This window comes from Talpa europaea, assembly GCF_964194135.1.
Source record: "Talpa europaea genome assembly, chromosome: 7".
NCBI classification, from domain to species: Eukaryota; Metazoa; Chordata; class Mammalia; order Eulipotyphla; family Talpidae; genus Talpa; species Talpa europaea.
Window position 1 is genome coordinate 21,896,337 of NC_140074.1, and position 14,099 is coordinate 21,910,435.

General features: G+C 45.1%; 1 protein-coding gene across 2 annotated transcripts in view; it reads right to left on the minus strand.

The window, feature by feature from the left end:
* Positions 1-7,904: 7,904 nt before the first annotated feature.
* ACER2 (alkaline ceramidase 2) overlaps positions 7,905-14,099 on the minus strand; it is a gene marked incomplete at both ends in the record, with an annotated part of 33,227 nt that continues 27,032 nt past the window's right edge. For both annotated transcript variants that reach the window (XM_084239192.1, XM_084239191.1), the window contains 2 exons: positions 7,905-8,091; positions 11,457-11,594. In XM_084239192.1, coding sequence (XP_084095318.1) covers positions 7,905-8,091; positions 11,457-11,594 — 325 coding nt within the window. The remainder of the gene's footprint in view (positions 8,092-11,456; positions 11,595-14,099) is intronic.

A 14,099-nucleotide genomic window follows, 5' to 3' on the forward strand; every position in this document is an offset into this window, starting at 1 on the left:
TAGAGAGAGGAGGAGATTCAAACATAGGTGTTCAGACACACGGGGGGTCAAGTGACTGTGGGGGCAGAAGTGGGAGTGACACACACAAGCCAAGGAATCAGGATTGCTAGTGACCACCAGATGTGAGGAGAGGCAGGGAATGAACGGGTGCTCCCTCACAGTTTCCAGAAAGACCAGTGAGCTCACACCTGATTCAGGAGGATTTTAGCCTCCTGAACTGCCAGGGTATGCATGGCAGGTGGTTGAGCAGTGGGCGAGCACCAGGTGGCGCAGTGGTTGAGCGCTGGGTTGCAAAGCTGCCCCCGGCCTCTGCAGCGCCGGTTCGATCCCCGGCTGCTCTCCGGAGGAGGGTCCCACATGGCGCGCAGACCTCTCCTGCCGCCCGCTGCTCCCCTCAGCAGTGTGCTTGGGTCCTTCTGCCTGCTCTGCTCCCCGCTCTGGCTCTGGTGAATTCTCTCACCCTCCCGCGCTTCTGACTGTACCCGGTGCATGTATAAACAAACAAACAAATAAATAAATAACATGCTTCTAAAAAAAAAAATCTCATTTCCTCACCATTTGTTTGGTTCCTCTATTTTCTATATATAAGTGAAATAAATTCCAATATTTAACTTTTGCCTTCTGACTTATTTTCCTTAGCATAATCCCTCCCAGCTCTATCCCAGTTGCTGCAAATGGCACTTTATCTTTTTTGAGCGCTGAGTGGCCAAGGGAAGGAAAAAGACAAAAATTGCAAGCTGACCAAAGATCTGAGGCATACAGCAGGGGAGGGGGAGGGAGAGGATCAAACAGGGGAGGGCAGAGCACCAGGCACTGTGGTGATGGCTCACGGTGATATGGTAGAAGGAGAACTACGGGAACTACACGAGAGGAGAAATCAAATACTGTACAAAAATTAGCAACAATGTCAGAAAATAAATAAATGTAAAACATATAAATAAACCACCTCACTCATAGTAATTTGTTACCACAGCCACAAGAAACTTCCACCCAATCTGAAAGAGGTGTGCACATCCAAGAATACAGCGGACACCGGGTAGAAGCAGTGAAGCCTGACATCCTGCCTCCACCAGGTACCAGGTACATGTCCACAAGTGACTTCACCGCTGAGCCTCAGTCAGTCATGTGTTCATATGTTTGATCCCTAGCACCCAGTGTAATGGTTTTGAAGGTAGAGCCTTTGGGAGGTCATCGGGTTTACAGGAGTTTATGAGGGTGGAGCCCCATGCAGAGAGACGCTTGAAAGAAATTCAGGGAAGGGGCATCCCTGGTGGCGCAAGGGGTTAAGATGCAACCTATGAAGCTATCTGCAGCCACAGCAGCACGAGTTCGATCCCCAGCCAGCCAGGGAGCTACCCACAAGGCGCAGCAGACCTCTCCTGTCTCGCCCGCTGCTCCCCTCAGCAGTGTGTTTCAGTCAGTCTGCCTATTCTGTCCCCCCCTCTGTCTCTGGTGAATCCTCTCACCCCCCACACCTCTGGCCTGTACTCCGGTTCTTGTATGCATAAATAAATAAATCTTTAAAAAAATAAATAAATTCAGGGAAACATACTTGGACCCAGAAGGAGCTTGCATAATTTCTGGGAGTCTGTGGACAAAGAGATGATGAGCATTGCCAAGAGCTTCTTTTGTGCTACTGCTAGCTAGGCCGTACAAGGCCACAAGATGGCGATAAAACTCCACGACTCCCTCCAGGTCCCGCCTACCCAGCGGCTTGGACTCTTTGTTCGCTGGCCAGTGTCCTTCTCCCGTGAATGTCATCATCGCCACCGCGCTTTCTCTCACTTCATACTCTTGGTCTTGCCGTCAGCCATTTTCCCTTCACCTGCCCTAATACAAAAATTAACTCTACCGACAATTGCTATGTCACGTTGTTGTTGTTGTTGTTTTTTTTAATAGAGGCATGGGGTTTTTTTTATTTATTTATTTGTTTGTTTGTTTGTTTTGTTTATATATGCACTGGGCACAGTCAGAAGCGCGGGAGGGTGAGAGAATTCACCAGAGCCAGAGCGGGGAGCAGAGCAGGCAGAAGGACCGAAGTACACTGCTGAGGGGAGCAGCGGGCGGCAGGAGAGGTCTGCGCGCCATGTGGGACCCTCCTCCGGTGGCCGGGGAGCAGCCGGGGATCGAACCGGCGCCGCAGAGGCCACGGGCAGCTTCGCAACCCAGCGCTCAACCACTGCGCCACCAGGGAGGCCCTATGTCACGTTTTTTTAATGGTAGGGCCTCTGCTCTCAACTATGAAAGCAACTGAAAGCAAATGTCTTGCTTTAAAGGGAAATGTAAAATAAACCAACAAAAGCCCACGCCAGACTGATCTTCCCCTTTTTGTGGTTAATGCCCAAAGAAAAGATTTCCCAGGTACACTGGCTGTGGCCAGGCCTGGAGTGGGACAGAGACAGTTTGCTAAAGGCAAGGATCACTGGAAGCTAAGAGAGGGACCGCCAGCCCTGAAGGTGAGACTGGGGGAGAATGGAGGGGGAAAGCCCATGCACCCTATTTAATTTTTTTATTATTATCATGGAAAATTTCAACAATACAAATGTAGAACAGTGTGGCAGAGCCAGGCTCCCAGGTAAGAAATGTCTGAGGCACAAGCCAGGACAGAGGCTGTGAGGAAGATGTAGGCTCCCAGCAAGATGGGCACTCCTGAGATTAGGTTCCTAGCTCTTCCACCTGTTCCCTCTCGTCCCTCACAAAGTAAAATCCTTCCAGGAGAAGGGGACTACACAATGGTCTTTGAGGGAAGGGGAAAACAGAGCCCTGGAGATAACCACTTTCAGCACCAGGAAGGATTTGAATCCTGCCAGCGTCCTGTCACGCAGGAACTCTACTTGGGTGGCTTCAGGGACATTTAAAGGCCCAGAAAAGTGCATGGGTAGGGCATTTGCCTAGTTGATGACCTACTGCTTCCATCAGATTGTCAGAGCTGTGGCCATATCCCCCCATCCCTTCAGGAAAGTCTAAAACACACTGTATTGACACAGATTATGCTTACCCAGTCTTTGCTCTCTGCCAGTCATTATTATTTTACATACAATGGCCTATAATCCTTTAATAAAACTAAGAAAAGTCAGTAGACACAGATCTTTCCTGCTAAAGTCCTTTACTATTTTAAAATGCTATCTGGGGCCTCCACGGTGGCGCAGCTGTTGAGCGCTAGGTTGCGAAGCTGCCCGCGGCCTCTGCAGCGCCGGTTCGATCCCCGGCTGCTCCCCGGCCACCAGAGGAGGGTCCCACATGGCGCGCAGACCTCTCCTGCCACCCGCTGCTCCCCTTAGCAGTGTACTTCGGTCCTTCTGCCTGCTCTGCTCCCCACTCTGGCTCTGGTGAATTCTCTCACCCTCCCACGCTTCTGACTGTACCCAGTGCATGTATAAACAAAACAAACAAATAAATAAATAAAACATGCCTGTATAAAAAAATTTTTTTTGAAATATTAAAAAATAAATAAATAAATAAAATGCTATCTGATCTTCCATCCTGTGACTGAATGAAATCCAGCAAAGGGGAAATGTTTTCTATAATTGAGAAATTTATATACATAAGACATGATGGCTGAAATTCTAATGAACTACCTTCAGGCCCTTTATCCTGGGAATATTTAGGTGTATTGATGTCACAGCTGAGAAGAAACCAGAAAATGAATTATACTAATTTTAAGTATATTCATTAACAGTGATATCCAAATTCATTAATAAATAAATTTAGGAAAACGTGTTTCACTCTTGAGTCCATGAAATGCATTTTTCACTGCAGATATTTTGTTTCAGAAATAAACCCAGACATAAACATAGTCATTCACAGAAAATGCCACTTATGGCTTTAATATCAAACATAATCAGTTCACAGAAAAGAGAATAAAGTGCAAAAGCTCCATTTCAAAATGTCTTTAATCACTCCCAAAGCAACGGAGATTAAATGCTACCACAGTCACCCTTATACGAAACCCCTAGATAATGTGGAAGGTATAAAACACAGAATATATCTGGAAATACTATATTTTCTCTGGTTACATATTGTGATTATAAAATAGTCTTAAACCTGGTTTAACATATAATGAAGATACAAATCAAACTCACAGTCCCTTGGAGTAGGGGCCATTTTTTTAAAAAAGTCTGTAGGAGAATGACATCTACAAAGTCCACGGAGACGCCCTCCCTGGCCCGAGACTTCTCTTTAGCCAGTTGGAATGTCAGCACTCAGCAAAGAGCTGGCTAGGAAAGGTTCTGAGTTCATTTGAGGGGAAGGGGCTCTGGTTGGGCAAGCTTCTGCCCTCACCTGTCCCCAGAGATGGTTCCATGTCAGCCCTGAGAGATAGAGCGCCAGGGAAGGCTCAAATCCCAGTCCTGGAGCCTCCGCCAGAGGAAGCGTGGAGAACCGGAGAGAGATGCTTTTACACACCTGAGAAATCCAATAAACAGAACAGGTGGCAGTATTTTTACAAAGCCTGTATTTGACAAACTCAAGTTTTGTCCCCCAAGAGAACACCTTTGATTTTTGATAATTCATGTTTTAGGCAGTCTTCAGAGGGACCGGCTCAGTCACCCCAAAATGCAATCCATTCCCAAAAGATTCCAGTATCCCCTCCCCCAAACATTCAATATGTTCACTGGAGCACTTGCATTATAATAATAGAATCCTAAAGGGAAGAAAAATATTCTTTTTCTAAAAATCAATAACCAATCAAACACTATAAAACCAGAATCGCTGACATAAATAATCATTGGTAACATTAATGCTTTTTAATATCTTAAATCCAGTTCGTGCTGGGTATAGTTATTGGGGATATTCTAAACAGAACAAAAATCTGATAGCCAGGTAACCACCATAACCTAACTCCAACATGTCAAGTCTCTACTCCTCTGCCTTATGGGAAGACTGTTGATTGCACATGAATTAATGGGACAAGCTATTTGTTTTTTTAAATCTGAAGACATCAAAACCTGTAGAGATATAAATTTAACAGCTATTTCCCATGATTCCAAGTGCAGAAGAAAATAAAAAAGTAGAATTCATTTCATGATTTCTTAGAGTCTATTCATGTCCAGCTCAATGAAAAAGTTAAGACTCAGTAGTAGGTCAGAATCGAGTGATTAGCACAAACGTGTAGCTAATCGAGTGTATTTCAAAACCCGTTCTTCATAAAAAAAATCAACAACCGGTATCAGCAATCCAGTCAAGCTAAAAAACTGCCATCTCTACAAATGGTCATTTCTAGAAGGCATCTATGTACAAGTATATTAGGGAAACAAAAAAGAAGACAAAAAGGAAATACACCAAAATATTAACAATGTTTGTCTTTGGGTGTCATAGAAATATAGATGGTTTTTTTCTTCTTCATCAGCTTTTCTATGTTTCCCAAATTTCTTTAAAGAGTATGTAGTGCTAATAAAAGTGTTATAAATATAAACACGAACGATGCCATAAAACTAACTTAAAATAAGATCGGTATGTTCTTGTCCTCTTGATTTACTATCCCACACTGGCAAGCTATAATGATTTCTGGTCCAAAGGCGAGTAATGTTCTGTCTTCCTCATATATAGCCCATCGGCACTTCTTTCCCAGTCCTCATCCCATTAAAACCAGACTCTAGAAGGACATTAGGTTTTTCTTATCAAAAATTCCTTCTGACATCCTAACTCAGTGGTGTTTCTTATAGTAGGGATGGAAATAAGCCGGTGAGTCAGGGCATTTACTTCCCCATTTCCAACAGTCACAGTTTATCCCCATTCCTGAAGGACACTCAAGAGACTCTGAAAGAGCCTAGGTCAAAAGCTTAGGGGGGTGCAGGTAGTGTTCCCCACTTGCCTGATGGGGAGAGCAGGTCTCTCCTTCACTGTTGGGACAATGCCCCCATCAGAGGAACCCTCAAGACAGAAATTAAGCCTCACACACACCACCCACTTCTGCATTCTGCTTCTCATCTCCACATCCACACAAAGACAACTGAGCTCAAAATACATCAAACATCTAGCTGGGCACATGTTGATACAGCAGAAAGAATGAGACCAAAATCCATGCCTGGTAAGTCAACCCAAAGTGAGGACAGTCTCACATTCCCCTTTCAAATATTCCAGACTTGACACCCAGAAGAATTAGCAGCAGTTTTAAAAAATTCTGCTGCACCTAGGTCTCAAAGGGGTAACATTAGAAGGTTCACAAATATCTAATTGAAATATCATTTTAAAACATATTTTAAACTATAGAATAGTAACAAGTATATGCATTCAAAATCAAATGTATCTGCCTTGGAAACCACCAATTTGTTAATTTGCATTTCACTAGCTGATCTATTATTAAGGAAATGTTCTAAGTAGAACCTGAAAACAAATGTAAACTAATAAAAAAAATGCATCTCAAATATTAGGGTTCCATAGAATTTCTTACTGCAAGCAGTGTTCTGCTATTAAAATAATTTCTGGACCACAGAAGTAGAATAAAGTCATAATTTTTTAACCTCTAAATTCAGTTACTTATTGGACTTTTCACCTTAGATCTGGTACAAATCCTAACCAGAATAAGAGCTCTTGGGACAGGCCCAGAGCTGCTGCCGCCCAGCTCTTACGGACACAGACCTGATACGCTCAGGATAGTGTCCACTCAAGAGGGACTATGTGCCCTGCTCTCCTTGCTAAGCAGGAGATGCCTGAGTTACAATGAATATCCCTGAGTTCATCAGCTCCCACCTCACACCTTAAAGACTATTTAGAGTCTTCCATTCAGCCCAATGAAGGGGAGATTAGTTATAACCAGTGTCACTTTAGGTCAGAAAAACACAGAAGGCAACAGATTTGCAGTGCCGCACCCTCGACCCAAAGCAGCCAGTGTGGTGATGGCCAGCACTTGAGAAAAGCGAGCAGTCCAATGCTCGGAGAAATCACAGGAGGCCCCTCATACAATGAGAACATGGGTGTTATTCCCATAGCACATACCAGAGAAAGAAGAGGGTAGATTCTTGAGGATAATTTCCAGGAGAAGAGAGTATAAGAAGGCTTTAAATGAGAAAAAAATGTCATGTTTGCTCCAAATTTTGAGCCAGGATCCATAGCACAAATGTAACATGCCCTTTGGCAAACTCACAGAGCTCAGGCAGTACAGCGAGGTCTGGATGGGACTCTCCCAGCCTAGCTATTTTTCTCTGTATGTTTGAGGCTACTGGGCTGGGCAGGTGGGCAGATGACATTTAAAAGCTGTGCTCATGTTCAAGAATGGCCTAAGTGGATTGTGTGTTTGCCATAGAGGGTTTTTCTCACCAGTCTCACCCTCACCTGAAGGCAAGTCTCCATCTCTCGGCGGATGTGGCACTGAACTGCTTCACAGACACACATGAGACCGAGGTTGCCGAGAGCAGGAAGTAGAGAACTTGCCTCCAAGCCAGGATCCCAGGGATGCTTCATTTGCTTGCTTTTGTTTTAAGAGAGGTTGCCCCAAATCAGGACATCGGGCCTCTACCATCAGACAGTCCGACGGTCTCATCTGATGTAGTGTCTGTCTGTCAACAGGGGACCCCTTCAAAGAGTGGGTGGAAATGGTGGGATCTGAAGCAGGCAAACTCTCCCCAGGAAGTGAGGCAATAGGCACCATGGGATTCCCCATGGGAATGCCCTGCCATTGTCGGAAGGAGACAGTCCAACAAGCCACTGCACCTGGGAGTGACACGGAGATGCAGCAGGTGCCCCTCAGCCCCACACATCCAGTCTCTGGGAAAGGGAAGGACCTTCAGTTCTCACACACAGCAGGGCCCTGGCGGTCCACACATACACTACATAGAGCCCAAGGGAACAGAATTTTTAAAAGACAGAACCCCACCCCCCGACTCTGCAACCCCCGACTGTCTCTGCTGGCAAAGAAAGCCCAGTACAGGAGGGAAAACAGGCAGAGAACCAGCTCCACCCTGCCATCACGTGATCTTCACTGGTGACTTCTTGTTGGCGCACAGGAGAGACACATAGGGGACCCCGATGAAGGCCCATTTCTCACTGGGCCAGAACTTGATGACCGGGCCTTGCTCGGGGATCTCAGAGGCAGCATCAAAGTAGGCAAAGCACACGCAGCCCAGGTAGGACGCCAGGCAGATGAGGATGTGCCTGCAAAGGAACAGAGAGGTGAGGCCCAGCAGGGGCAGACCGCCAGGGGTTGGCCTGCTCTCCCTCTGGGCTGACCCACTTTGCCAGGCCAGCAGTCATCCAGGCCAGGGCCTCCTCTAATTAGGAAGGGGTGAATCTAACCAACAGTCTAGTACAGCAGGAGAACAATAAATCTGGAGTAACAGCCCCTGTTTTAAAAGACTTGAAACTACTCTGGCTTAATAAAGGAACAAAGACACAAATGCCTTTAGGGATCTACCAGAACTGAGTTCTGGGTTCACAGGTGAGCTGGGAAGTGACCCAGAGCCTAGCCCTTCTCATCTTAACCATGGCTTCCACATATTTTATAGACTTCGTGAGGAATCATTTTCATTATACTGAAGAAATTGCTTCTGCACTTCAGTAGGGGAACTCTCTTGTATCTGTACTGTGCCTATAAAAAGTTGTAATACTAATTTTTATCAAGCAAGGGATCATTTAAGGCATATATATGTGTGTATATACATATGTGTGTATATGTATATATATATATAGAGAGAGAGATATCAACATTTATATAGAGACAGTTTTGTATCTTCTTTCTTTAAGACGGAACTATAGATATAAATATATGTGTGGGGCTTCCCCTGATGGCGCAGGTGGTTGAGCGCCGTGCTGTGAAGCTGTCTGCAGCCTCTGCAGCACCGGTTCGATCCCCACCGGCCGGCGAGGGTCCCAAATGGCGTGGCAGACCTCTCCTGTCTCACCCATTGCTCCCCTCAGCAGTATTTCATCAGTCTGCCTATTCTGTTTCCCACTCTGTCTCTGGTGAATCCTCTCACCCTCCCGCGAATCTGGCCTGTACCTCGGTTCTTATATAATAAAATAAATCTTTAAAAAATAAAATAAATTAAAATAAATTAAAAATAAATAAATGTGTGTATACATATATCTTTATGCCTTATTTAAGACTGGATCTTAATTTAAGATGAAGGATTTTAAAAATATTTTTAAAACATAGTCTCGGAAAATATTTTTATAAACTTTAGTGGAAGGGCCTTTCTTACAATGTTACAATGCTGACTGTACCCAGTGCTTGTATAAATAATAAATAAATCTTTAAAAAAATAATAAAATAAAATAAAAAATAAAATAAAACCAGTGCTGTAAAGGAAGAATTATATAATATATATAATTAAATTAAATTAAAAAAAAAAAACAGTGTTGTACAAAAATGTCATAAATGTACTACAAGACAAATGGAAAACTGGGAGGGAGGGAGTATTTGTGTCCTATGACAAAGAGTTCAGTTCCCTGTGTTACAAAGAACCCTAAAAATGTAATCATTTCATAGCATGTCTGGGATTGGCCTTAAAGTAATTGGTGTGGGGGTGGTGTGGGTGATGGTGGCATAAACAAGATTGGCTTAGGCAGATAATTACTGAAGCTAGATGTCAGCTACACAGAGCTTCAGTGCCTCATTCTCTGTAATTCTGAAAATGTTGCAAATTTGCATAATAAACAGCATGTTGTTATGCTACAGTAATGACTGTCTGATATGTGCCAGGAGCTATGTGCTGGACAAATTTTTTTTTTTTAAAATAGAAACACCCCACAGGGAAGACAAAGAAAGGCAAAAGGCACATTTCAAAAGAGGAAGTATATAACCAATTCACATTTATAAAAATGCCCAACACTGATTTTTTAAAAAGAAACAAAAAAAACAAAGGACAATTTTTTCATCAGGTTAGTAAAGATTTAAAAGAGTTAATAATACCTAATAATAATGGGACAGTGTGTGTGAAAGGCACTGCTTTATAGACTTTAGCAAGAAGTCTTAATTGATATAATCTCTCTGGACTTGACAATATATATTACAATTTAACCCAAAGAAATATTCAGGCATGTTAATAAATGCAAATTTACTTACCAATTGCTTGCAAAGTAAATATTAGAAATAACTATAAGATCCATGAATAGAGAGGCTAGTTAAAGCATTCATATTATAAAGCATTCACTGGACATTAAAAAAAATGAATATAATATATGTGCATTGGTAAGAAAAGTTGCCCGTGATATACTATTTGGTTTAAACTTTAAAGGGATCAGTTTGCATCATCTATGGAATGATGCCATTTTTGTTTTTTCAAAGTAGAATCAAGAGAGAGGAAACCCTTGCTTCTGCACCTGACTTGCACCCTGGTGCTGCTGGGAAGGAGAAGGAAAGGAAACACCTGTTGGAGAGACAAGTAGAGACACCTGGGAGAGGCCCGTGGGGAGGCTGACAATGGCAGCCATGACTCTGATGTGGTATCTCCTCTCATCCCGCTTTCTGGAACCTGCTCCAGAACGTGCCTTAGACTCGTGGAGTTGAGGCATCTCCTGAGAGAAATCAAACTTCTGAATCTGGGTCTATCAAAATGTTTCCAACTTTTTGGGCCTCCCCAGTGGCACAGAGGGTTGAGTGCAGCTCTGTGAAGTTGTCCACAGCCTCTGCAGCGCCGGTTCAATTCCCAGCCGGCCAGGAAGAATCCCCCATGGCGAGGCAGACCTCTCCGGTCTTGCCCACTGCTCCCCTCAGCAGTGCTTTCGGTCCATCTGCCTGTTCTACTCCCTGCTCTATCTCTGGTGAATCCTCTCACCCTCCTGCGACTCTGGCCTGTACCCCAGCTCGTGTATAAATAAAAATAAAATTTAAAAAAAAATGTTTCCAACTTTTTAACACTAGAATTCCACCCAGATGTTCTCAATTTATCAGGCACATTCTTAAGCAGGTCTGTCTTGCTTCTTGCTATCTTTTGCAATCAGAAGTTCTGGAGGACAGAGAGAGAAAAATAACTCCAGGTTTGGAGCTGAAGCAATTCCTTGGAAGGAAGCCACTTGATTTCCTACTCAGCTTTCTGAGAGTAAGATACCGCAGGCCATTCCACCACCTGCTCGTCATCCAGAACAATTGATATTACTACTCTGGGTTTCTGTCTCCACCTGTAAAATGAACAGGTGTGACAGTCCCCAGGTGACCTATGAAGCCCAGGTTTTCACCTGGTCACTCATGTCTACAGGACCATCCTTGTCCCCATATCATATCAAGCCCTCCCCACCCTAGAGATCTAGCTACAGACTCAGTTTGCAAGCTCCTTTTTGCTTTCATAATGGAGCTAGAGGTAAGAGACCACAGACTTGACAGAAACAATTCAGTCTTCTTGTGCTGGCAGAGCCTGCTCCCTGGAGCCATTTCTGCTTTCCACCACACTTCCTCTGGCTTCTGAGACATCTGACAGTCCATGTGAGGAGAGGGACATTCAGTTTCTGCTACATCCCCTGTGTCTGACTCAGGTACAGACACCTGCCTCTCTGCCACTCACCTCCCCCTTCCAGGGACTTACCACACACAGTGCAGGTAGGGAAAGTGGAAGGATGACAACAGCTCACAAAAGGCTCGGTCACTGATCCAGCAGAAGAGAGCAAGGGTCCACCAGAGGCCTGAGAAGAGGCCCAGCTTAAATACACGCACGTTGTCACACCTGCATGGAGATCCAGAGAGAAACTCGCCATCAGTTCTGGTTTTCACCTATTCTGCTGGCCACTGCTGTGGTTCCTCACATCTCTGCAACCCTTTTGGTACTTGGAGCCGTCACACATGCTCACGGTGGTAGACACTGTGTGTGTACAGGTAACTCACAAAGTCAAACTTCCAACCAGGCCTCTCCCCTAACTCCATATTCACATGCCCAATGACCTTCTTACATAGCCACCTGACACCTAATTTAGATCTAAGTTTCTCGTGTCCATAACTAACTCCTAATCTTCCACCCTGCCCAGAACCTTATCTTCCCCCAGCCCTGGCAGGAAACATGCATTCCATGCTTTCCAAAGCTCAAGTCAAGAATCTTGGATTCATTGTTTTCTTTCTCACACACCACAAATCTAGTCCATCAGCACTAGCTTCCGAAACATGCCAAATCCGACCTCTTCCTACCACCTCTGTTGGGTCCAAGCCATCATCATCTCTTGCCTGAATTATGGCAACACCTCTGTCTGCCCTTGCTCCTTCAATCAACTCTCAACACTCCACTCAAAAGCCTCCCACATTTTCCCTTTAAGCACTCCCAGTGGCCTGAAGCCCCACAGGCACTAGCTTTTCCTTTGCTCTCCACCTCCTCTCCAGCCTGTTCTCCTCTCACTGACTCTGCTCATCAAACCCCAGAGAACCCTGGCCAACCCTCAAATAGCCCAGACAAGTTTCTCCACATAATTGAATTTCTCCCACCTGGAATGTTCTTTCTTAGATCTCTACATGAATCACCAGCTACATATTTGCTCAAATGTCATTCAGTAAGTCCTTTCCTGACCACTATTTTTTTTTTTAAAGATTTATTTATTTATTTATACAAGCACTGGGTACAGTCAGAAGCGCGGGAGGGTGAGAGAATTCACCAGAGCCAGAGCGGGGAGCAGAGCAGGCAGAAGGACCGAAGTACACTGCTGAGGGGAGCAGCGGGCGGCAGGAGAGGTCTGCGCGCCACGGGGGACCCTCCTCTGGTGGCCGGGGAGCAGCCGGGGATGGAACCGGCGCTGCAGAGGCTGCGGGCAGCTTCGCAACCCAGCACTCAACCGCTGCGCCACTGGGGAGGCCCCTGACCACTATTTTTAACAACTGCAACTGTACCACTTAGTTCTAGCCTCTGAGACACCTTCCTTCTCATCTCTTCCCATCTTTAATTTTTTTTTTAAGATTTACTTTATTTATTTATGCATTCAATAACTGGGGTATAGGCTAGAGGTGCGGACGGGGCGGTGAGAGGATTCACCAGAGACAGAGTGGGGAATAGAACAGGAGGATCTACTGAGATACACTGCTGAGGGGAGCAGTGGGTGAGTCAGGAGAGGTCTGCTGTACCATGTGGGTCACTTCCCTGGCCGGAGCTCTAACTCATTGCTGCAGTGGCTGCGGAGAGCTTCGTAGTGCCCAGACTTAACCACTTGTGCCACCAGGGATCACCCCTCACCTTGAATTTTTTCTGTAGTGATGATACCCCTTTGTTTCATGTTTCATTTATTGAGTTGTTGTTTATAATCCCCCATCCCCACTGTCATGGAAGTCATGCCCCACTGCATCCCAGCTCCTGGAACAGTGCCAGGCCTGCAGGTTCCTGTTTACTTGCTGAGTGAAGGAATGAGCTCTTATGTAAACTGCGGTGAACTGCTTTCCTGAAACAAATCCTAAAAGTCTAAAGGAAATTTCAATTTTTATTTTCTTACCTTATTACCCAATTGCTCATAAAGTGGGTGGCTTCCCTTTCTGGGGAGGCGTGCACAGAGGCAGCTGATGGCTGTGGTTACTTCTAACTCCCACCCACCTCAGGGTCTCTTTCCCTTAGTGGACCATTCCCCAGTCTGTCAAGATCTCGTTCAGAAACCAGAATAGGGGCCTCCCTGGTGGCGCAGGCGGTTGAGCACAGCACTGTGAAGCTTCCGCAGCCTCTGTGGCGCCGGTTCGATCCCTGCCGGCCTCAGAGCAACCCACATGGTGAGCAGACCTCTCCTGTCTTGCCCGCTGCTCCCCTGATGTATTTCAGTCAGTCTGCCTGTTCTGCTCCCCGCTCTGTCTCTGGTGAATCCTCTCACCCTCCCACGCATCTGGCTGTACCCCAGTTTTTATATAAATAAAATATATCTTAAAAAAAGAAACCAGAATAAAAAAAAACAAAACACACATTTGCACCTGAGAAGGGATCAGATTCATTGGACAAATAAACAGTGTCAAAAGCCTGACTCCCAGTGCCTATGCCAGCTGGCTGGTGGAAACATCAGCAAAGGCACCAGTGAAAACACAACAGTTGGCAGTTCCAAAGACCTACTCCAAACAAAAAAATACCCTTTGTAGGAGGGTTAAATGCATCCCTCAAAAAACTGACACGAGAGACTAAATTCCTGTCTGGTGACTAAAACAAAGAAATGAACAGTATTTGTTCTCCCCTTCCCGTTCAGCACACTCTGCTTTGAACAGCTCACCTGCCGACACGTCG